General features: G+C 37.5%; 1 protein-coding gene across 3 annotated transcripts; it reads right to left on the bottom strand.

The window, feature by feature from the left end:
* Positions 1-338: 338 nt before the first annotated feature.
* Positions 339-23,980, bottom strand: fermt1 (FERM domain containing kindlin 1). 3 transcript variants are annotated; one of them, XM_060866488.1, is made up of 15 exons: positions 23,962-23,980; positions 12,919-13,077; positions 10,820-11,053; positions 10,622-10,750; positions 7,234-7,423; positions 5,862-5,964; positions 5,148-5,255; positions 3,673-3,804; positions 3,523-3,572; positions 3,252-3,373; positions 3,035-3,141; positions 2,670-2,894; positions 1,976-2,100; positions 1,590-1,731; positions 339-846 (listed from the first exon to the last, which is right to left on the bottom strand). In XM_060866488.1, the coding sequence occupies exons 2-15, from the start codon at positions 13,067-13,069 to the stop codon at positions 673-675; spliced, it is 1,992 nt and encodes a 663-aa protein (XP_060722471.1). In that variant the 5' UTR covers positions 13,070-13,077; positions 23,962-23,980; the 3' UTR covers positions 339-672. The 3 variants fall into 3 exon arrangements, with proteins under 3 accessions (XP_060722471.1, XP_060722470.1, XP_060722472.1); XM_060866487.1 differs by lacking the exon at positions 23,962-23,980 and adding an exon at positions 14,654-14,771; XM_060866489.1 differs by lacking the exon at positions 23,962-23,980 and adding an exon at positions 14,683-14,701.
* Between the last annotated feature and the right edge of the window lie 306 nt (positions 23,981-24,286).

Genomic DNA, 24,286 nt, shown 5'->3' with positions numbered 1-24,286 from the left:
AAATGCCTAAATGAGTGAATATACTGCATGTGGGAAGTAAATATATTGCTTTGGTTCAATTAAAAGATCATTTTTTAGTGTCTCTATATCGTAAATATCTGCCAGGTGGAGCTTTATAATTCCTAGGACTTGAAAACTAACACAAGTAAAACTCTTTTAGATAAAAATGTAAACACTATTTTGTGTTTACATGGATGGCATCATATTTATTCGACTAACATTATATTGATCAGTGTTGATCTGGGTTTTACAAAGAATTCATCAGCACTCAAGTAAAAGTGTATTTTTACACAAAAAATAAAAACAAAAATGTTAAAATTTAGTTAAATTTCATAATATCTTTTTGGTAGCATGCTTTATTTCTTGTCAAACTGCATAACGACAAAACAAAGGAAATAAGGATAATAAAATAAAAAATAAAATAACTAAGAATAATATCATGACAGTGAAGCATGCACATATCACCTCTCATCATGCCAAACAGAAGCTTTCAGAAACACATTAAGTGTAATTAACATGAGATCAGGTTGGAACCCAGTATGAAGCTAGATAAATCTGCCGCCAATTTAAAAAAAATGTACAAAATGAACAAAACTGCCACGATAAATACTTTTAAGCTCTTGTTAAGCTGAAATCTTCAGGTTTATCTGAAAATATTTGTGGTTTTCAAGCTCACTCTTGCCCTCCTGTAAGTTTGAGGAAAAGTTCTTCATCTAGTGTTTCATTTTGATCTTTGGATCGTGTTGAGAGGAAAATGTAGCCTCCAATGAATTCATGAACCACTCTGCAGTCACAGCTCTGACAGCTGAAAGCTACTGCAACACCCTGGTCAAAATCAATAGTCACCTGAAAGAGAAACCACCAGTTAGACCACACATTCATAAACTCATCATTCATAAACTCACATTCATAAACTCACATTCATCACGTAGTTTGACTGAGAAAATATTTTCAAACTCATTTTCAAAACCAACTTTTAGTTATGTATTATTGTTCAGTGTAGCTAATAATTGTTCATTTTAAATCATAAAGAAACAGGGCAGTTCAAGATGGGGAAAAGACCATGTGATGTTTGTATCATCTCCTCAAAATTCCTGACAGGAGTAGAACCAGATGTGTCTTATGCAGCCTCAAGGTTTGGAGTGTTGTATGCTTTTTACTGTAGCCATCCTCTGAGCTTTTTACTGTAGCCATCCTCTGGCCTCTCTCATCAAAAAGGCATTTCTGCCTGCAGAACTGCAGCTCACTGCAAAGTCATTTTTGGCTGTTTTTTTGCACCATTCTGTGTAAACTCTAAAGAACATTGTGTTTAAGAGAGCAGCAGTTTCGGAAATATTCAAACCAGCTCGTCTAGCAATGACAACCGTGCAACAGTCAAAGTCACAGACATCACATTTATCACATTTTGCCCCATTCTGATTTTTGATATGATCTGTATGTGCAGGATTACATGCTGCTACTCAGTTGGCTGATAACTGCATGAATGAGCAAGGGTACCTTTCAAATAGACTTTTGTTTCTAAAAGAATCACAGCGTAAGTTTACGATATAGCCTTTGTTGCAGAAATCTCCTGTGTGGTCTCTCCTCACCTGTCTAATCTCCCAGTTCACATTCCACTGTCTCATATTAGTGAATCTCCACGTGGTCACTGGCTGGCGTGTGGTCATATCGATTCGTATCATCCGGTTGTACGAGATGCCTAGAATTTCATCCTTCCTGCTTCCTTTGAATCTACATGTACACAGAAGTCATAGTGATACATTTCAACATGCGGTAAATATACAGCCAGGTGGACGATCGACAAGCTTTAGCTATCGTGTGTGTTTTAACAAAAAATAATCTCTTACTATTAAACAGCTCCTAAATGTGAGGTTTGCTGTAAAAGACACTGGTGTTAACAGTCCAACTGCAAAACCTCTAAGGATTTATTTCCACGAGTGTAAGTGGAATAATACATACAATTATATCGTAATACCTGACTATGTAGTACTTGATGCCAAACTCTGGTAAAGACTGCCATGCTTGGATGAAACGCATTTTAGCCTCCATGAGTGAAAGCTGGGAAATGTTCTGATGTGCCTCCAAAATCCGTGTGGTCAGCTGAACACCAACAAATGTACACAAACATATGCTTATCAGTAAACCAAGTCACTGCAATAAAACCGAAAACATTTACACAAATATTAAAATTATATATAGTATAAATGAAGATTTCTCAGGGACAATAGCCTGTTACACTGTGTACAAAACTATTATTAGCATTTGATCTGTTATAGCTGAGCTGTATTGTAGCATGTTTAATTGCATTATTTTAAAAACGACACGGTCTTCTGTGAAATTACTTATTATTTGATAATATAATAAAAACATACATTTTGCTTTTGACTCCTTGTCTAGAAGCTTATATTTGATTTTTTTTTATATTATATATCATATTATTTAACATATTTGTATTCTGGCTTAAAAAAGCTCAACTTTGGAGTGCTTTAGAACCCTTTAAAAAATGTCTGCCTATAAGAAAGGGCTCCACAATAGAATATATTTGCGAAGCTAAGCAGTGTACACAGAACCGTTTGAGGAGTGTGTACAAAGTCACACTCTATTCATTGCATGACTCAGATTCGATGGTGTTGCATTTCATGATAATGACCCAGGTGTAAAGTCTTTACTTGTTTGGCCTTGTATTTTTTGGAGTATCGTGGAGAGACAAAGCATTCTGCATTCATGTCCATGGAGTCCACATCAGGAACAGCTTGGCCAGGTGGAGGCGCTAAACTTTTCATCTGCAGGAAGGACTGAATGTTCTTCACCTCAGTGCGGTATGAGCTGTATGCCATTGTCTTGCCTTTAGATGCCAAAATGCAGGCAGCTTTCCACTTAGCATACTGTGTCTCCTTTAACATAGTTGTTATGCAAAAATTAGGCAAGAGAAAGAGATTTCTTTGGTAAATGTTTAAATTGTGGTGTAAACTGAAGCTTATTTATATGTCAAAACAGACCTATTGTGCACTAAAACACACTTGAATTAACTCACATTGTCACAGCGAATATACACCTCGTTCATTCCATCCGCAACAGGCAGCAAAAGTTTGATGCCAAACTTTTTTTCTGTTACGTTGACATCTGGAACAACTTCACAGCCTACATAATCATTGTGGATTAAACAAACACACATTAATAGTTTAACCACAGAGGAAATAGTTTAGACATTTTTACACAAACCATCTACTGGTGTTTTGTGATGCTGTTACCTCGCAGATGCAGCTGTTCAATTGGCTCCCCGTTGGCTGACTCTTTGTTTTTGTAATAGGAAATGCTGGTGTCTCTGAACACAAACCAGTAATCTTTGAAAGTCCGTAGTAGTCGTTTGGGCCTGCAGTGTAAAAGGGAAGAATGAAGCATGAATGTATACTGAGATCTGGGAACAGCAATGACATTACATTCTTAATAAGGTGATGATTAGACTTTAGTAATCATTAAATCAACTACAACAAGCAGTTGCATTGGATAACCTTAGCTTACCTAAATAGTTTCAGAGTGTCTTCCAACTTGGGAATATCTGTGATGTCTTCCTAAAGACAGAAAAAAGTTACAATATAGTTAAATACTGGACTTCTGAAAATAATACTGCACAGAAAGCCGTGTGATGTGATTTTAAAACCTCATGCATACCAGAATCTTGTCTGTGCTCCGGCCTTCAAGAGATGTCTCTAAGTGAGAGAGGGCTGCCTCCACTTCATCGATCTCAGGCTCGTCAGAAAGGACCAAAGGTTTGGCTGACATGGTCAGTTTGCATATGTGATACTGAAAGAAGCGCAAATATTTCATATACATGAGGGTCATTGTCACTAACACAATTTTACTAGAGTGCTGATGAATTCTTGATGCTGATTGGACAGAAGTGTATTCTAATGCACTATTACTCTTTTGTAATGATTGTATAATCGTTAACTATGGTGTGGCTTTCTGTAAAGAGATGTTTATTTAGCAGTTTTGAAATGAATTGTAAATTAAAGTTTTGTGACATGGAAACATCTGCACTTTCTGGCTTCTTGGTAACACCACAAACTGAATTTTGACTGAAAAAAGTACGACAAAGCAAGACTTGTGACAAAATAACTTATGGCTGCTGGAATTTAAGAGATATCAGAAACAAACTTGTAGATGGTTCACAACATGACCAAATGTACAACAACAACTGCAAAAAAACAGAAAAAAATTAGGATGTGATGTTGGGTAATAACAAATAACTGCTGATATACTTCTGTATGGGACTCGTCTTGTATTACTTTTACATTACAATGTTATAGTGGCTTTTAAAATAGATACAAAGATGTATTTATTATTGCATATTCATGAATATTTATGAATATTCAAACTTTGCTCTATTTTATCTGCATGTAAACATAATTTACTATTTCTACAATTCTCAAAAATGTTAGCAATCTATAGATAATTTCTTATAATGTAATAATGCTTTAACAATAATCCTCTTTAATGCTACATTTCAAGAGTAATTATTAGTAAGGCTAATGGTTTAGGAAACAAAAGATAAGGATACCATATTTCTTCTATGGTATAAGTATTTGTGTGTTCTTGCTAAGGCAGTCTTTAAAACCCTGCAGTGTTTGGCTTGGGGGAGTCCCTCACACCGCATTCTGCTCATTCTCTTTGTTCTGACATGCTTCGTCACATTCCACACATAAAGCTTGTCTAAACAACCCTGTGAAAATCCTGTGCCTACAGCCACACAAAGGCGTGTATGCCTTGTTTCATTCCGACTACAGCAGAGATGATGCAGTGCAATACAGGATTAGTTCAGCCACACACTGCGAGCATGGTACAGAATTTTAACCACATTTTCATATAGGCCAACATCTAATTCTAAGAAATCTGTACCACCTGATTTAATATCTGTGTTAATCTTAAGAATAAACATTTAGACTTTGTAATGCTACATTTTCAGTAGCTGGGACCTAGAACTTACTAAGTCCTAGCTCTGACTTTGTTTTATGTAGCACCATGATCCTGGAGAAACCTTGTCTTATTTCACTGTGTACTGCAACAGCTATATATGGTTGAAATGACAATAAAAGCTTCTTGACTCTTGAACTGCGTCAGGCTGAGTGTGTATAAGAGCGTGGCACCTGCAGAGAGGCAAACATCAGCATCTCCTCCTCAGTGCACTCGATCTCCTCTAGTAGAATGGCCCAGCGTGCCTGTTCATACAGCTGCGTAATCCTTACTGCGTCATACTAGGGCAGAGGATATAAACAATGGCTGTAATCAAACTTTACCATCATTATAAGAAAGGGATTTATACAAATACATTTAAATACTGTATGAGTCTAATATTAATCTTGAACTTTTTGTATTTCTTTCCTATGTTCTGCAAAGCTGCTTTGAGACAATGTCCATTGATAAATGTGCTATACAAATAAAATTGAACTGAATTAAAAAAAGTCAACACTAGCGAATATGAGAAATAACCAAAATGTAGTATTTTAAATATAAAATACACAAGAAACCATTTGTTTAGACATTATTTTCACTTTTATCCTATGAGTCATATAGTTAAACAATAATAGTTGCAGTTTTTAATTATATGTGTGTGTGTGTGTGTGTGTGTGTGTGTGTGAGTTATGTGTTTATTGACTGATGTAATAACTGCCGTTAGACTTCAAATAAAAACTGAGTTTAAATAAACAAGTTTTCCACTCTTTCATACACACAAATGTGCTAAATATAATATGTGTTCATCTCAAACAAGTTATAGATGTGGCTCACGGCATTTGGAAAACAGAAGACCTGATGTACTAAACAGTAAAACAGATCATAATAAATGTTAAAGGGCTTCTTACCTTTGGATTAAGGTCAAAGAAACAGTGATACTTGAAGCGCAGTAAGAGTCTGTCTTTGTCTTGGATGCCCTGCTCCATTAGAGAACTCGAGGAATCCAGCCACCTACCAAAACACCCATGTTTACGTAAATACATTTTTCAGTAAAACCAAATCATGATTATTACAGTACTATCATATGTTTATAGTATTTTTCTTTTTGGTCCCATTATCTTTTGAAACTCTTTCTTATCTTAATCCTTGTGTGATGCCTGGAAAGAATATGTGTGCAAGTGCGTGCTTATAAAATATCAATAAACAGAAATATTTAATGCCAAAACCTTGCTGCAGGTCTGTGGTCGAACCAGTGGCTGTGAATAGGAGGAGAAGCCTCCACTGAGAACAAGAGGGTAATGAATGAACACACACACACACACACACACACCACACACACACCTGTGTGTGATTAACACTGGTTTATTTATAAGCTCTGTGTCTTGCAACAAGCTGCTGAATGCAAGAGAGCGGAGCATGCGGATCTGTCCGATAGTGTCCGGCTGTGTCTATGTGAGAAGAGTGTAATACCATAAACTGTTTACTTTCATTTTATGAGAATTCCAAAGCTGAAATCTCTGAGGTTTCAGGCATAAAGATAACCCAGCTGTGTCTAACACCAGGCTCCCTCATTCTCAGATGCCCTCATTCTCATCACACCCACTGATCTTGTGTCGTTATTTATATTGTTAGTGATCTGATCTCTACAATAATGCAAATATGCTATTGGATTGGTTTTTCAGTGGGATTTTATTCTGGCTTTTAAGATAATGGTACAATGTTTTCCATACTAAAATGGTAGACATCTTTGTAACATATTGATCATTTTTATGTTATGATCTAACGATAAGGGGAATCCATCAACCCATTTTCTGCACTTCTTATCCTACACAGGTTCACACAATCATACACTTACTCATTCCAATCAGCCTACAATCTTAATCCTGGGGTAGGAAACCAAAATACCAGGAGGAACCCCAGGAGAACATGCAAACTCACAGTGTATTGAGGCAAATGTGATAACCACAAAGCCACCATGCCCCTCTCCAATAAGATTGAACAGATTTAAGTAAATGTTCTTATTAAGAATAAGAATGGTAATATCTTTCAATGTCAACTGCTTTTATTCATAAGAGTGTTTATGGTTAAAGTGATTTACTTTGCAGTTGAAATCTTCCACGTTACTGACTAAAAACCTTAGCCAGTGTTTAAGCACTTATACCTTTTGGAGTGCCATGACTACCGGCATATTAATTATGTCACTCTCTGTTTTAATGTCACAACACATAACTCTTACTTTATCACTGTATCTGAATCCGTCTGTTTTTGAGTAATTCTTACCCTGAATTGATGGCAGCTTTGTCCTCCACACTGAGAGGCTGATACATCCTGGCCAGCTCATCTGGAGGCACATTAGGCTGGCTTGTACTGAAAGGGTTTTCTCCAAACCACATGTTTGTAGAAGTCAATGGGGTCCCACTATCAGGGTCATAAGTTGCAGTCATGGTCTTACTGTAGTGGCCAGTTCCAACTGCTCAAATGAAAAACGAGTTACTAACAGAGCTTCCGTCATTCATTAACATACTAATAACTACTGCAGTATATTTATACATGTTGAGTATTCCACCACATTGTGTGCATCACATATTCATTTTAGAGCCATTGGCATCAGGTGGATTGCAAAAGTAGTCCAAAAACTAGTTGCTTGTTGTTAGATTGATGCATATGCCCTTTGAAAATCATAATGACTGAATCATCCTGGAATAACAGACAGACACAATATGACCTCATTTTTGTTTGGCTCTAAATAGGGGAACAGTATTTGGCAGGGTGTGGATAAATAGGGGATCAGTATTTGGCAGGGTGTGGATAAATAGGGGAGCAGGATTTGGCAGGGTGTGGATAAATAGGGGAGCAGGATTTGGCACGGTGTGTACGGCAGATAAATAGGGGATCAGAATTTGGCAGGGTGTGGATAAATAGGGGATCAGAATTTGGCAGGGTGTGGATAACTAGGGGATCAGAATTTGGCAGGGTGTGGATAGCGATCAATATTTAGCAGGGTGTGTATAAATAGGGTATCAGTATTTGGCAGGGTGTTGATAAATAGGGGATCAATATTTGGCAGGGTGTGGATAATAGGGATCAGTATTTGGCAGGGTGTTGATAAATAAGGGATCAATATTTGGCAGAGTGTTGATAATAGGGATCAATATTTGGCAGGGTGTTGATAAATAGGGGATCAATATTTGGCAGGGTGTTGATAAATAGGGATCAGTATTTGGCAGGGTGTGTATAAAAAGGGGATCAGTATTTGGCAGGGTGTTTATAAATAGGGATCAGTATTTGGCAGGGTGTTGATAAATAGGGGATCAGTATTTGGCAGGGTGAGGATAAATAGGGATCAGTATTTGGCAGGGTGTTGATAAATAGGGGATCAGTATTTGGCAGGGTGTTGATAATTGGGGATCAGTATTTGGCAGGGTGTTGATAATTGGGGATCAGTATTTGGCAGGGTGTTGATAAACAGGGGATCAGTATTTGGCAGGGTGTGGACAGGGAGCAAGATTTGGCAGGGTGTGTATAAATAGAAGATCAGGATTTGGTAGGGTGTTGTTAAATAGGGGATCAGTATTTGACAGTGTGTGGATAAATAGAAGATTGGTATTTGGCAGGGTGTTGATAAATATGGGATCAGAATTTGGCAGGGTGTGGATAGGGATCAGTATTTGGAAGGGTGTGTATAAATAGGGTATCAGTATTTGGCAGGGTGTGGACAGGGAGCAAGATTTGGCAGGGTGTTGATAAATAGAAGATCAGGATTTGGCAGGGTGTGGATAAATAGAGGATCAGTATTTGGCAGGGTGTGTATAAATAGGGGATCAGTATTTGGCAGAGTGTGTATAAATAGGGTATCAGTATTTGGCAGGGTGTGGATAAGGATCAGTATTTGGCAGGGTATGTATAAATAGGGATCAGTATTTGGCAGAGTGTGGATAGGGAGCAAGATTTAACAGGGTGTGGATAGGGTATCGGGATTTGGCAGGGTTTTGATAAATAGGGGATCAATATTTGGCAGGGTGTTGATAAATAGAGATCAGTATTTGGAAGGGTGTGTATAAAAAGGGGATCAGTATTTGGCAGGGTGTTTATATCTAGGGATCAGTATTTGGCATGGTGTTTATAAATAGGGATCAGTATTTGGCAGGGTGTGGATAATAGGGATCAGTATTTGGCAGGGTGTTGATAAATAGGGTATCGGTATTTGGAAGGGTGTGGATAAATAGAGGATCAGTATTTGGCAGGGTGTGGATAGGGAGGAAGATTTAACAGGGTGTGGATAGGGTATCAGGATTTGGCAGGGTGTTGATAAATAGGGGATCAGTATTTGGCAGGGTGTTGATAAATAGGGGATCAGTATTTGGCAGGGTGTTGATAAATAGGGGATCAGTATTTGGCAGGGTGTTGATAAATAGGGGATCAGTATTTGGCAGGGTGTGGACAGGGAGCAAGATTTGGCAGGGTGTGTATAAATAGAAGATCAGGATTTGGTAGGGTGTTGATAAATAGGGGATCAGTATTTGACAGGGTGTGGATAAATAGAGGATCAGAATTTGGCAGGGTGTTGATAAATAGGGGATCAGTATTTGGCAACGTGTGTATAATAGGGATCAGTATTTGGCAGGGTGTGGATAATAGGGATCAGTATTTGGCAGGGTGTGTATAAATAGGGGATCAGTATTTGGCAGGGTGTGGATAGGGAGCAAGATTTGACAGGGTGTGGATAGGGATCAGTATTTGGCAGGGTGTGTATAAATAGGGATCGTTATTTGGCAGGGTGTGTATAAAAGGGGATCAGTATTTGGCAGGGTGTGGATAATAGGATCAGTATTTGGCAGGGTGTGGATAAATAGAGGATCAGTATTTGGCAGGGTGTTGATAAATAGGGGATCAGTATTTGGCAGGGTGTGTATAAATAGGGTATCAGTATTTGGCAGGGTGTGGATAGGGAGCAAGATTTAACAGGGTGTGTATAGGGATTAGTATTTGGCAGGGTGTTGATAAATAGAAGATCAGTATTTGGCACGGTGTTGATAAATAGGGGATCAGTATTTGGCAGGGTGTTGATAAATGGGGATCAGTATTTGGCAGGGTGTTGATAAACAGGGGATCAGTATTTGGCAGGGTGTTGATAGGGAGCAAGATTTAACGGTGTGGATAGGGATCAGTATTTGGCAGGGTGTGTATAAATAGAGATCAGCATTTGGCAGGGTGTTGATAAATAGGGGATCAGTATTTGGCAGGGTGTGTATAAATAGGGATCAGTATTTGGCAGGGTGTTGATAAATAGGGGATCCGTATTTGGCAGGGTGTGTATAAATAGGGATCAGTATTTGGCAGGGTGTGTATAAAAAGGGGATCAGTATTTGGCAGGGTGTGGAAAAACATCCACCAAAACCTATCGCTGCATTAAAACCCTGGAAGAGTATCACTGGGGAAGATGTCTAGTGGTGTCTGTATTGAATGTTAACAAGCTTGAATTGTGGGGATTTAATTTTTATTTTATGTATTGATTTCTCCATTAACACCAGTCCACTAAAATCAGGTGGTATATATAAAAAGGGACTGATGAATATTTGAAGCAATTGTGATTCTTATGTTCTTATGTGATTCTTGTCATTCATGACTGTGTAAATGCAATGAAAGTGTAACATCCTGGATATGTTACCTGTCCCACCAATAACATCCAGGTCTATGATGTCATCATCATCTATATCCTTAGCTTTGTCTTTTTTCTTTTTCTTTTTTGGATCGTCAGATGGTTTCAGAAGGGACAACTCCTCAGATCTTCTTATATCTAAGATGAATGTATAAGTTAATAACTAAGAAATTTAATTACACTATACCATTTTATTTCTACACTTACTGAGTGATCTGCAGATTTCTGCTACAGCTTTGAAGACCACTGATGAGAAACTGACTGTCAGTTTCACTGTCTTCATATTGGGTAGCTGCAGACATAAAGCTTTGTGTTGGGGGGTGAAACGGAGTTCAGCATCTGCCTGCACACCATATTTATCCAGGGTCCAGTGGGTTTTTAGTAGCCAGCAGTTCCTCTTTTCCCACCACAGAGCATGATCTGACCAGTCCTGCGGCGCCTCTGCCACAAAACACAAAGCATTTTAGTTTAAGACAGAGGTGTCCAATATTATCCCCAAAGGGCTGGTGTAGGTACAGGTTTCAAGCAGAAGCCATGACTGATTCCACCTTTTTAATCTGGTTTTCAATAGACTCAGGTGTGGCTAGTCCTTGGTTGGAATGAAAACCTGAACCCACACTGTCATTTTCCGGATAAGAAGATAATCTTCTTTAAGATTATAATATCTAAATGATCATCTAAAAATGTTTCATTTTAACACTCTGTACCTGAATATCACACAAAACATTTCATGCTTGAATAGTTGAATCAGTCCTGAGTAGTTACACAATTCTTGAAAACACAGAATATCAGCACTCCACACAGAAACAAGGTGTGCTGCAAACAGGAAATTACAGATGTGTCAAGGTGATGACTCTTAATGATGTCACTAAAACTTATGATCCAGACTATCACTTAGAACCCAAGTGGATGACTTAGTCACAGTCAACAACTTTCCTACAGCAAACACCAACTGATTCAGAAGAGTCAGCTTTGACCGGAACAATATTCCGTACAATTAAAATTCAATTTAAAGACTATTTACTATAACTAGTCAGTTAATAACAACAAAATAAGAATTAGATAAAATAAGTAGCTATGTTTTTAAAATTACATCTGCATCTTACTTTACCATTATAAAATTACTGAGAAAAAGTGCCGTTACTATAGGAATAATTCACTAATAAATTCACTAAGATGTGAAAAGTAAAAGGAGTGACCAAGATAACTACTCGAATAAAAGAAAAAGAAACTCTAATCCAAAAATGTTTTATAGCATTTTGAACAATTTTTAACAATGTTACTAACAAAGGTTCCTAACTAAGAGTGCTATTCTGTTATGAACACCATCATGATCACCAACTTACTGTTAGCTGGCTAGTTAACTTTGCCAAAAGCTGTTGGGGTTTCAGTAGTCTGCTAGGTTTATGTCTAGCTACATAGCTATTTGGCTATTTGGTAACAGACAACTGAGCTTTCATGCTAACTAGCTTAGCTAGCTAATAGCTTACATGTACAGGTTTAATTTTGGCTTACATATTTTACAGATCTCTATTAAACTGTCTCCACTGTCTTAGACATTGCTGCTGCTTCTGAATAAAGCAACTTGTGTGAAAGTCCAGACTTTGATCAACAAATGTTGGTATTAAAATTAAGTTATTTCAAATGTGCACATTCTTTTAAATGGCATACAGTCTTCTGGGCTTATTAGTTTTACTCTGTAATGGTGTCCAAAAAAATACATAAAAAAAAAAAACATTAAAAAAGAAAATAAATAAATAAATAAATAAATGAATGAATAAATAAATAAATAAATAAATAAATAAATAAATAAATAAATAAATAAATAAATAAATAATGTCAAAGGAAACGTTAGGTCCATTACAGGAAACCATGTACTTGTGTACTGCACACAGGTACTGTAGTTTGTTGTTTGTTTCTTTGCACCCCTGCACTTACTGCACATACTTAGATAATACATTGTTGATATGTTGATATGTCTGGTAATTTTATTCTCTCAGATTGGCTGGTGTGGTGAACTTCAGACCTTACCCCAGCAAATAATACACTGGTGGCGGGAAAATGGCAAGAAGCCAACGGCAATTGAAAGAAATGCAAGTCAAACATGGACACACCCAAAGGTTTAAATAGTACTAGTCCAGATACTGCTCTACCTGTGTCACAATGCCAATATTGTGCAAATGACAATCATTTCTGTCAAGTTTCTTCTGTTCTTGCTGTGAGATGACTAAATCCCTGTGGCATTGAAGCTGTTGAACAAGACTTATTGGACAGAAAGTAAATTTGGGGAACAAAAAGGAACTCACTGATCTTCTCCACAAGTTTGAGCATAAGTCCTCCAATGTGAAGGTCTCCTTTGACACGAGTTTTAAATCGCATTGTATCGTCCCCTTCCCGCTGGTCCACTTGGACCAACAGCTCCCAAGTGTTTTGTGCATACTCAGGGGCAGTGTCCATGGGCTCTCCTACAAAAACAGTATAAAAAGACAACTAGCTCGTTGCTGTCCAAAATTTCTCAGATTACACATTGTAAAGACAAAGGAACTCTAACTCTAACACTGAGTGTATATTAGGTACTTACCTAAATTTGCTCAATGCATATATGCAAATACTGACTGTCACAAATACTGGCTCAAATGTTTGCTATGCACATTTTACTAAATAAGACTAAATTTACCCAATCAACAAGTGGAAAATAACTGCATTATCACTTTTTGGCTGTTGGGCTATTCTCAGCATGCAGTGACACATATTTGGTAGTGGCTTGTTAGTTACTGTTGTGATTGTTCTAGTGCATCAAGTAGCAACAACTCAAACACAGAGTGTAGATATATTCAATGTCTAGTACAAGTCTACGCCTGTAGCGTGACTAAATTATTAACCTTCGTGAGTTTAATCCCAGGTCAGTTTAGAAAGCATAAAAAAGTAATCACTAAACATCACACCAAATACAAATTTACATCCACAACATGTAGACAAGAAGACTGGTGCACTGGAAAGAGTTTTCCAAACAGACTGTAGCTCTTTTTAGGACCGTTTTTGGTTTTCTGTGCCCTAAAACAAAATTTGCAAAGCATGCAGTTGTCATCCAGATCTTTCATGAGCTGAATCTGGCATGTTGGAACAGGAAAACTACACACTGCAGGGCAGCGATTAGGAAACATTAACTAAGGAAGAATCAATAATTAGGAAACTGCATGAGAAGTATTGTCACAGAGAAAGAAAGAGAGCTAGACTTTGTTGTCTGAGCTGTGGTGAAGAGCTGTGGTCATCAAAGAAGGAGAGCCGACCTCCATGACTAAAATTCCTAACAAGCAGAGACATGACCAAGAACAGAAAGGAATTCTTCATTTCTAATTTACAACAGAACAGCTAACAGATCAAATATGATTATTTTAGACTATTCGTTAGGACCGTGAACACTTGTATTTTCCTTTACTACTGTTGTTTATGCTGTAGTGTACCAGAATAGGTGATATCTGAATAGTCATGTCTAAAAGAAACGACAGAGGTATGTTTATGATTTGTTTTTGATCCATTTGGTACAGAATACATATAATGTGTAGATTTTTTTCCCCTCCAATCTGTGGTAATTCATCTTTAAATGAGAGTAGTGTAATTAAATATTCTTCCTGAAGTAAACTAGCCTGAAGGGCACAAGTCATAACATTTTTATATGCCTGGAGGCACAAATGAAAAGGAGCTCAGTCTTGGACCTTCACCCTCAGCAAACATGATCAAATTACAGGCATGAAAACAAATCTGTTATTTCACCAGAATCATTAATCACACCTCCAACAACAATATACGACACTGACACGATTAAATGATATGTAGACAAACGAAAACGTTAATAGGAAGGATAAAAAAATCTCCTTTATTTACAATACGTCCTCTTTTACATCAGCATCTCATCGAGCCCAGGTACGTTGCCTTTAAACGAACTAATTCAACAAACGAATCATATTCTCGATAAAATATAGTGTCTCTCTATAAACTACATATGTTTTCCTTTCTTTGAAGATGGAAATACACACTCACCAAAAGGAAATGTCCGATATATTACTCACTCTTGTTCACTCGTCCAGTGCGGAGTGGGACAGAGCCGCTTTCCAGGTGAGCAGGTGAGAAAAGACCCCTCCCTTCAGGTGTGCTATGCTAAGCTAAGGAAGTGACTACTTCCAGAAAAATCATATTAAAAAAACAGTAGACTAGCGTAATATTTAAGTAATTAAATATTAGGCTCATTATTCAAAAGTCTACAACATTATCTAGACCAATAACTGGAGCCTTTGTCCTTTATTTTGTACTGAGAAAACACATTAGGTCACATTTTGAGTATATATATATACAGACTACATTGACTGTTCCTAAGGTATGATCACCTCTATAGCCATAACACTGAACCCTCAAAAGAAGTTGATCAGAAGATCTAAGTGCTCTGGTAGGGGAACAGAATTTTAAAATCACCCTAAATTTCAAAAGCTTTTTATTCCTTTTATTCCTTTTATATTATTTTGTAGATATAGTGGTCCACTAGACAGTAGTGTTATTATGATGCCCAGAAAAAAATAAAATAAAATTTCTATTTATCTATCTATCTATCTATCTATCTATCTATCTATCTATCTATCTATCTATCTATATATATATATATATATATATATATATATATATATATATATATATATATATATATATATATATGTTTGTGTGTATGTATGTATGTATAGGCTAACTGTACATTGAACCGAACATCAAATTCCAGTCTAATTGAGGACCAAAGATAATTTATCTTAACATTCATCTCAGAAACTTTATAACCACACATGGCAAAACCATTCACCAAACAAAGGACAGAGTTGTCTAAATAAATGCATGTTATATGCATAAATGTTCTGATGCATTTACCATATGTATGTATGTTGACTTCAGATCAAAATATAAAACATACAGCTCTTTCCCACAAAGACAAACTACAACAACCATGCTGAATTTAAAAGAAACATGCAGAATGAATATTTTGTTTCTAGTAAATGTAGATACAGTTATTCAATATGTTGTTTGGATTTAACCGTTAACCATGTAAGTGATCTGACCAGTAATATCAAAATACTTTGCCTCAAACAGCAGTTGGGGCAAAGCAAAAACAAAGTGCAGTAACTAGAATCAACTTTCAAAATAAAATCAATCAAAGTTGAAATAGGAAAGAAATTAACAGATTTGTTTGAATAACATTTGCATAGTGTTTCTGTCAAAAACAAACTCAGTTAATCTGCCATTGAAGAGACTGTCAATCTGAAGAAAGGACAGAAAATTGAAGATTAAATAGCATTTTAAAAAGGTAACAGAATTTCATTACTTAGGAATAGGGTGTAATATTGCATCTATGAGTTTGGATATCCCAATAAACATGTTTAGAGAGATAGCAATGAAGCAAATGCTGCATCACACCCCAGCTTTAAAAAAAAACAAGACAGAGACTGTTGAGGGAAGCCTCAGTGAAGCCAACATTCACACATGAAGAGTTACGGCATACAGTGACTCAGAGTGGTGTGAAGGTACACCAGGCAACCATTTCAAGAACTCTGCAAAAACTAAAGACTGTATGGGATGAGAGAGAATCCACTGCATATGAAAAGATTTGGGCAAGTTTCAAATTGCTATGCAGGCAATATTTTAAATAAAACCATCTCTACAATATGTTGGTGACAGCATCATTCCCTGGGAATGCTTTTCATCCTCAGAACCGGGACTTCTTGTCAAAATTGAAGCAAGTATGGGTGGGGAAATTTAAGGGAACTTTTTTCCCTTAAATTTAGTCTGCTTAAAAACTTCACCTTTCATCAGGACAACGGTTACAAACACAACGCTAAAGCAATGCATTGCAATGCAAACAGTCAACAAACAACATTCAATGAATCTGAGAACCACAGAGTAAATATGCCATAAAGAATGTACAAAGTTTATACTGTTAGTAAGGGTGGGTAATTAAGCCGACAGATTACGTTATATCAATGTGGAATAAAGACTCATTTCAAGGCAGATAATAGTATCTTGTATATACTCAATTCTGACTGGTCTGGGGGTGTTAATTAATATACTATAACAGTACAGATTAAAATGTGTGCAAGGTCTGTATTAAAGAGCTTGTTTAGTGTTATATTTTCTATAGTAACGTAAACAGATAAAATAAACAGATAAGTGAGGAATTGTTAATCTGTTGAAGTTTTGTTTTCTTTATTTACATATATTTTGCACTTGATGAAGGAGTCTCCAGTATCAAAACTTTATAAAATGTATAAAAACAAAGGAACATTGTCAGGATGGGGGCATTTTGATTTCTCAAAATATTCCACATGTATTTTTGTCTTAGTATTAAGTATACAAACTTGGTTGGTAAGGTAACAAGCTTTATATATCTGTTATCACAGTAACTAATTAAACCTAAATTAATTTACCTGAACTTTGATTAATTTCCTATAACTGCACACCTGTTGTGTTTTAGTCCTTACTTGGTATATGTGGTGTGCTGTGGTTTTATTGAAATGTTTAATATTCAAACCTGGTCAGTTATTCACAAGATAAAACAGGTGTCCCTGTGTCTTTCAACCAAAACTACATTCTATTACATTCAGTTGCATCTTTATTTATGACATAAAATCTTACTGTTATTAGAAAAGAATAACGATGAGTTTATGTATGGGTATAGGCCAGTGAATATGGTCAATAAGGTCAATTTTTTTTCAGTATGTGTGTCTGTTATGGTTTAGAGGGATAGAGTGTGCAATGGATACATGCCATGTTTTGGAGCATAAAACAGAATGTCAGTAGCCAGTGTCAGCATTGGAAAAAGCTTTTTGGAAGAAGTCTAGTTTACTTTGTTTACTTAGTCCTGTTTTTGCAACATTTTCATGCACATATTCTGCAGCTGTTGTTTTAATATATTTGGCACTAGATGGGGCTAGTGCTGTAGAAGAGAGCTGTCTGAACTCCACTCAAAGACTCTCACATAGGCTGAAGTCCCTTAAGAAATCATTTTACACTTTGGTAAACGTAACATGGAATGTGGACTTGACCAAAATTTTAAGTGTCAAGGTTCTGTCAAAAGATCCTAAATATGCCTCATTAAAGTAGCCCCCATGGGAGATGTGTTCCAGTAAATTTATGCTTATTCAGACCAGGTGCTTATCCATGGCCATATTCATTTTCTCTGCTTGAGCACAAATTCTGCATGGTCAACCCAAGCAGGTACAAAACGGACACTTTTTCTGAGATTCCAAAACCAGTGCCAGTGACTATAACTGTGAAATCTCATATACGGCCTTGGAAAATGGAAAGCAGCATTGAATTTATGACCCTGAACTTAACTAATTCTTATGTTTGTTATAGTTTAGTCAGCCAATCACTGGAATCCAGTTGGAAAATAGAGGATCTATTGTGTGGACTATTGGATTCTTCCATAGCTGGTGCAGAAACTGCGGTCAAGCCTGATTGCGATCTAAAACCTAAATCCCTTTTTGAAATCCTCGTGCAAAGGCCAGAAGGCTCAGACTGGGCCTGCAGTGTGGCCGTTTCTTAAGTGGATCAGTCCATTAAGAAAAAAGAAAAGAAAACTTTGTTGTTTACATCCTCTACATGACCTCACTTCACCTCTTCTTGCTGGCATTCCTGTCATAGTTTTGACATTTAAGCACAAGTACAAGAGTTGGTCAGGGAAAACATTGCCTAATCACCCCCAAAGGGCATGGGAGATAACAATCCCACCTCTTAACAGGAAAAGTTCATGAACTGATAAATGCCAAGTCATCTGTACATTAGGGCTTCGATTTCCTCTTAACTAGACATTTAAGATATATGAAATACATTTGAATACAGTGAATTCTTTTTTTGTCTTTTAAAATTCAAACAGCTATATTTCATCTCTGAATTTTGTGTTAACACAATGTGCTCGGAATCATCACGTGATTGTAAGATATGATCCGTGTAAGGATATTTCAGTGGAAATTACACGTGCACAGCCAGAAAAATAAAATACATGCAATAACATAGAAATCACTATAACGGTCACGTTCTGACGTTCCTAATAGTAAAAATAGATGCTGATGCTTTGGGAATAGTGAATTGATCTTTTTTGGTCAGTTTTATACATAAATAAATACATTTACAGTTTTTCATACATAAATAAATACATTCTGCAGACCAAATCCATGTTTTTGGTTATGGCTGATTTTGGATGATTTTCCATAAAAACTGCATTACTTTTGCTCATGTAATCAACATCTTATGATCACTCAAGAGAACAAAAATAAATCTGAAATCCAATTCTCCACTCATCAACATCACTTAGGCAAGAGTTGGGTTCATCTATGTGTGCCTATCAGGCTTGGCTAAGTCAATAGTCTTGGTGTGGGTGAAAACAAAGCACATAAAAAAAAAAAAAAATCAAATACCAAGCAATGGCTAGAAAATATTAATGTTAATATTCACCTACTGTACCTCCAATACACACACACACACACACACACACACAATTTGGATTACCTGAGTGACATTCCAGAATACAAATACGTGTATCACTGAAGTGTAATGTTGTAATTCAAGGCAGTATTTGTTTCAGCCATGTAAACTTAATGTCTTTATGTATTAGTTGTGTAAAGCTGTGTTCTCAGAAGCACTATATCATGGTGTGTCTGCATGTGTGTATACAAGCACCGGTGTTTGTAGAAAACTGTTATCATCATATGCATAATATTTGTTTAGCTTACCAGCTGTGAACTTTGCCTTTAGAGGAGTGGACGAAAAGGCGATACGTATTTCAGCCTTGTCTTCCCACTTGGACTCTACATGGGATCATATTTGTTCAAAGTAAAGCAGACATGCAGCACATCACCACTGACTTCTGCTGATAGAACATGTTCCTGAGACCTTCTGAAATGAAAGCCAATTGGGGGTAGTATGCAATGATTCTCCACCATATGCCCTGTCCACTTAAATTAGCAGGGTCTTGCATCCAACAGCATCTGTTTTCAATAAGGAGTAAAAGACGGAAGGGTGGGTGCTTGGCTTTTCAGCGGAAAATACAGCCTACTGTACTTTTAAATAGCCCACGGGAGACGCAAGACGGATGTGGGCCATATCGACTTATCCCCATATCTGGACTGCCACTTCTTCTTCCTTTGTGCGTCAAATGTACAATTATGAAGGAATGTGTGTAACACTCTTTCTCAACATAGTGGCACCACGTGAAGCACCCATTTAATACACTGCCCACAAGCCAAGTTGACGCAGGTTCTGTTATGACACATACCATGCTGTGAATTTTTGCAAATTGTCCATTTTTTGTATTTTAAAAAGGTCACTGTCGTTCCTTCTTTGAGAATTACTCATCCCTATGACTAACTAGTAAGGAACAAAGTCCATGGAGAAATAACTCCCTGCAGATAAGAAGCACCATAGCTCCCCCATAATTCAAAGCTTTGCCATAATTCACACTGCACTGCTTTAACTAAAGGGACTGTCTGTTACTGAGGCCAATTGCATGTTTGTCCTCCAAATTGTTGGTGCAGTAGCGAGACCAAGAAAAAGACAAAAAAAGAGCAGGCTAGCAAACATAATGATGACCTGCTTACAGATTGGAACATATAGGGCAGTTTTATACTGGTCATATATATTGTACTTGATTACACTAAAATGCACAGATGCAGGGCAGGACACGAACAATCTCACAAAGTCTTAGACTTGAGCCTCATGCCGAAGTCTATTTAAACATGTAATTTGCCCAGAGAGAAGAGGAAACAGGGAGAGTCTGTCTTGTTGTCCCCAACCAAGTCCAAGGCCTTATTAAGAGGACGTGAAGGAACGTGATATTAAGTTTAATCTAATGTTCACTAATCTCAGTTTTTAGAACTGAACAGGAAGGTGTAATTTAATAGTTTTTAAAGGAAACCCAATAGATTTTAATTATATGACCATTTGGAATACCACACTAATCCTTGGGTTCAAATAAGTACTGGCACTTGACTAACTTCGAGAAATCTATACACTTGTTTACTCAGTTAGCACATAAATACACAAGTGGCCGGTTAATTGTAACAAAAGCGCTTTACATTTAAAAAATGATTTGTTATCTTATGTATCTCAGGGGGACTTTGTGAACAGAATGGCCATATTGAGGCATGATCATAAATGCAGCGCTGAAACAGCACTGTGGGGTGGTGTGTGAAACCATCTGGAAGAGATCTGGCATTTTTCAGAATCCATTTTTGTTTAGCCAGCGTCAAAGACACACATACAGCTAGCTGCCATGCACTCTCCAAGCTGAATGAATTCCATTTTTCCATTCACGCCAAGAAAAGAGATACTGCGCAAGGCAAAGCAGAATCTGATAAGGCCGATGACAACCCGAGGGGATTGTTGACAGGCTCCTGACGTTTTTGGCACTACTTCCCTGACCCCTTCAGTGTGCTGAAATGTGGATCACTTGAACAGACTCCTCTTAGCTCTGAGATACCGGAGAAATGTGCTAAAGATAATGTTTTAACAGCCAGTGCCATGCTCACCTTGTTCTAGACAGAGTTGCTTGTTAAAAGGTGTTCACGAACATTTTACTGCGGATCTGATTTCATCAGGGATTAGATGTACATGCAATGTACACTAGTAACTTTTTTTAGTGTCAAGCCACAACAGTTTGTATATTTATATTTTTACTGCAGTTCCACGAGCCTGTTCCTTCCCGTCTACAGCCATGGTTACAGCCCGCTAATCCGAATAAACTTGTTACAGTTTTAAGTTTATGGTGAGGAAGCCTGGTTTCTTACACATGGAAAAGGAATTCAGACTATCGAAAAATCCTTGGCCGCCCTTGTTTTGAGATGAAATATTTAGATATATATTCAAGTCTGCTCCACATGCTTTGTGAAGCCCTATAGCAAGGCTCCCCACATGCTCTGGCCAGCTGGCATGCCAAAGCCATTTGTGGTCATTTTCAAACAAACGAGCCCCTTTGGCGCACCACTTGTGTTTCAATGCATTATTTAAAAAAAAAAATCTTAAAATGTTGAGTTATTTGATTTAAAGCATCATTATTAGGAAAGTTGTTAGTTCCCTCTACGTTACATCTAGTAGTCAAAGGTCAAGAGGATCTGTCAGCAGTGACACGAGGATTATCCCATTGACATTCCATTTCCAAGCTTTCTTTGCTCTGCCTCCATGTAGCAAGGTCTTGCTGTGTACTGGCAGGCCAGGCATTGAGGAGCAATTACTGTCGCATTAGTGATGATCAAGCCATGTTGCTCAAGTGCACAGAGAAGCTACTGTTTTCTGCTCATTCTTTTTCTGCTCCCATCCATCAGACAGCGGTGCTCACACTGCCTTAAGATCGCCTTATGAACCGTTAAAAACAAAGGTGCAGGTGTCCTTTAGCTGAACCCATCAGAAACGATTTAGCGCCTCTTAGCATCACAAGAAATATGACTAAAGTATATTTTGTTGTTGGGATGTTATCTTTGGCTTGTCACAAGGAAATGACTTAATCTTCCCTGTCCACACTGAGTCAGAAGATTCACCGCAGCATTTGGTTAATGAATGCTGTTAACACACTGAATCATGAAGTTATGTCATTCTGTCATTAAATCAAACATATAACTGCTTAATCAGTAAATAGTATATGTCATGCAGTATTACACCAAATCCAGATGGGAAATGATAGATTTTACATCTCTTTTGGTACCGAAAGAGCAGAATTCTTCACATTCCTCCTAGAGCCAGAGCAGGTAATGGATCTTAAGTGGGCAGATCTTCTTTGTAGCTGTTTTACTGGGATGGCCTGCGGTAGCTCTCGGCTTACAGGAACCTCTCTCAGAATGGCCTCAGGTGAAGGGATTACTGCTGTCCTGCATGAGGAACAAAGACAGCCTGAGTTCTCGCTCAGCATTTACTGCCTTACCTGAAACCCTATAGTGAGAGTTTACACAGTTGCCACACGAAGGAGCTGATGTTCCTATAAGCAACATAAAAAAGAAGCCTAACCTTACACCTCTGGCTGTAGTGCACTGAGTGAAATCTGTTTTGTATTTCTTTTTTTGTAGTAAAGGAAAAAGAAATAGCAGAGCGTTGTTGGTGGTTTAACTCAGGGAAAATAATTCTAAAATCACTGTACTGTCGACTATTCAAAATGTGTTAATTAGGCATTTGATTATTTCTTTAAACTGAATAGTGCTTTTGGTCTTTGTGGTTACACTGGGTGTGTGACTTTATGGAAAACATCTCTTAAAACCATTTCCTTTCAAACATGGCACCAACTGTGTTTGGTAACGATTAAGCTTTTAAAGCTTACAGGACAATCTACGAACACAAATTAAAGCCCATCTCTCATATAGACCAACCAACCAACCCACATTGTTTGGAGATGGAGATCCAATCCCAAGCCTTTTATCTCAATTGCTCATCATGGGAAAATTGATTAAAGGCCATTTAGATTACTTCCTTTTCACACAAACCTCATATTTGGGACTAGCTAACTTTTGGATCCCCCCTTCTTATTTGTGTTTTTGTTAGAAGCAAATGAAGCAGCTTCCCTGTTTGTCTTGTTCGTCATCAGCCTCCAATACTGAAGCTGCTTGTGTAATATTAGACTCTTCATAAGGCACAGCACAGCAGACCTATCACAGCTTTGAGTGAAGCCAGTCACCATCCAGACTCTTACACAAAGAGCTTGGGTCACAAATGGTTTTCTGGACGTCTACTTTTGTATTTAAATGCTTTTGAAGTCACAAACAAGAGGGCTCAGCAAGATAATGGCACCCCTCATGACTTTGACCTCTTGGTGACATGATTCCTCTGGTGACTGTAGGGCTCCTTCTCACCATCTGCTCATCACTCAAGAGTCATGCTATCCTTTCCGGAGATTATGAGCAAGGTCATTGGAGGTTAAATGATCAATGCAATTTTTCAGCAATGTATTGTCCAATACCATTGGAAGATAAAAGACATGGAAGTGAGATAGACATCTATACGTCACTTGACTAGTGTTGCCACAAAGCAAACTCAGGCCCCTGAAACCTAAAGTTTAAAGAAGTCAACAGCATTATAATGTTATACTAATGCTTCAATTCCTGGCACACTTTGTCAAAGAGAGGCAAAATATTCTATGTTTAGACCATCAATATGTCATGGTGCAGATATGGGTTGAAAGTGCAATGGAGCTAGAAAAACAGCTGGCAGACACAAAGCATGAAGGTGAAGAAATGAAAAGATAAGAGATAAGACACTTTGATTTTGAGAAGAACACAGAGAAGGTGCTGAGTCTTTGAGTCTGCTGTCTGCAAACAGGATGTTTCATACAGTACCTTCAAATACAGCAGTTACCCAAAACACTCAAAACAACTGCTTTATCTGCTTGCAGTATCAGTGCAGGAACATATTTTCCATTCTTAATCGTTTGTGTATAGCCACTTCTGTCCATTCATGTTCCACCGTATGAGGTGTCTGTAGAGTCGCAGTGAGTGAATTGACTCTGAGGCAGAAGAAAAAAGGGAAGTCTACTTTAAAAAAAAAAAATTTAAAATCAACATCAGCCTTATTTTGCCCAGCATCAGTAACAGTACATATGTACCTGTAGGTGGTCCCAGACACCCTGTCCAAACAGTAGTGTTTGATTGAACTGCAGTTTGT

Source organism: Tachysurus vachellii, chromosome 3, assembly GCF_030014155.1.
Source record: "Tachysurus vachellii isolate PV-2020 chromosome 3, HZAU_Pvac_v1, whole genome shotgun sequence".
NCBI classification, from domain to species: domain Eukaryota; kingdom Metazoa; phylum Chordata; class Actinopteri; order Siluriformes; family Bagridae; genus Tachysurus; species Tachysurus vachellii.
This window is presented reverse-complemented; position numbering and strand designations above follow the sequence as displayed.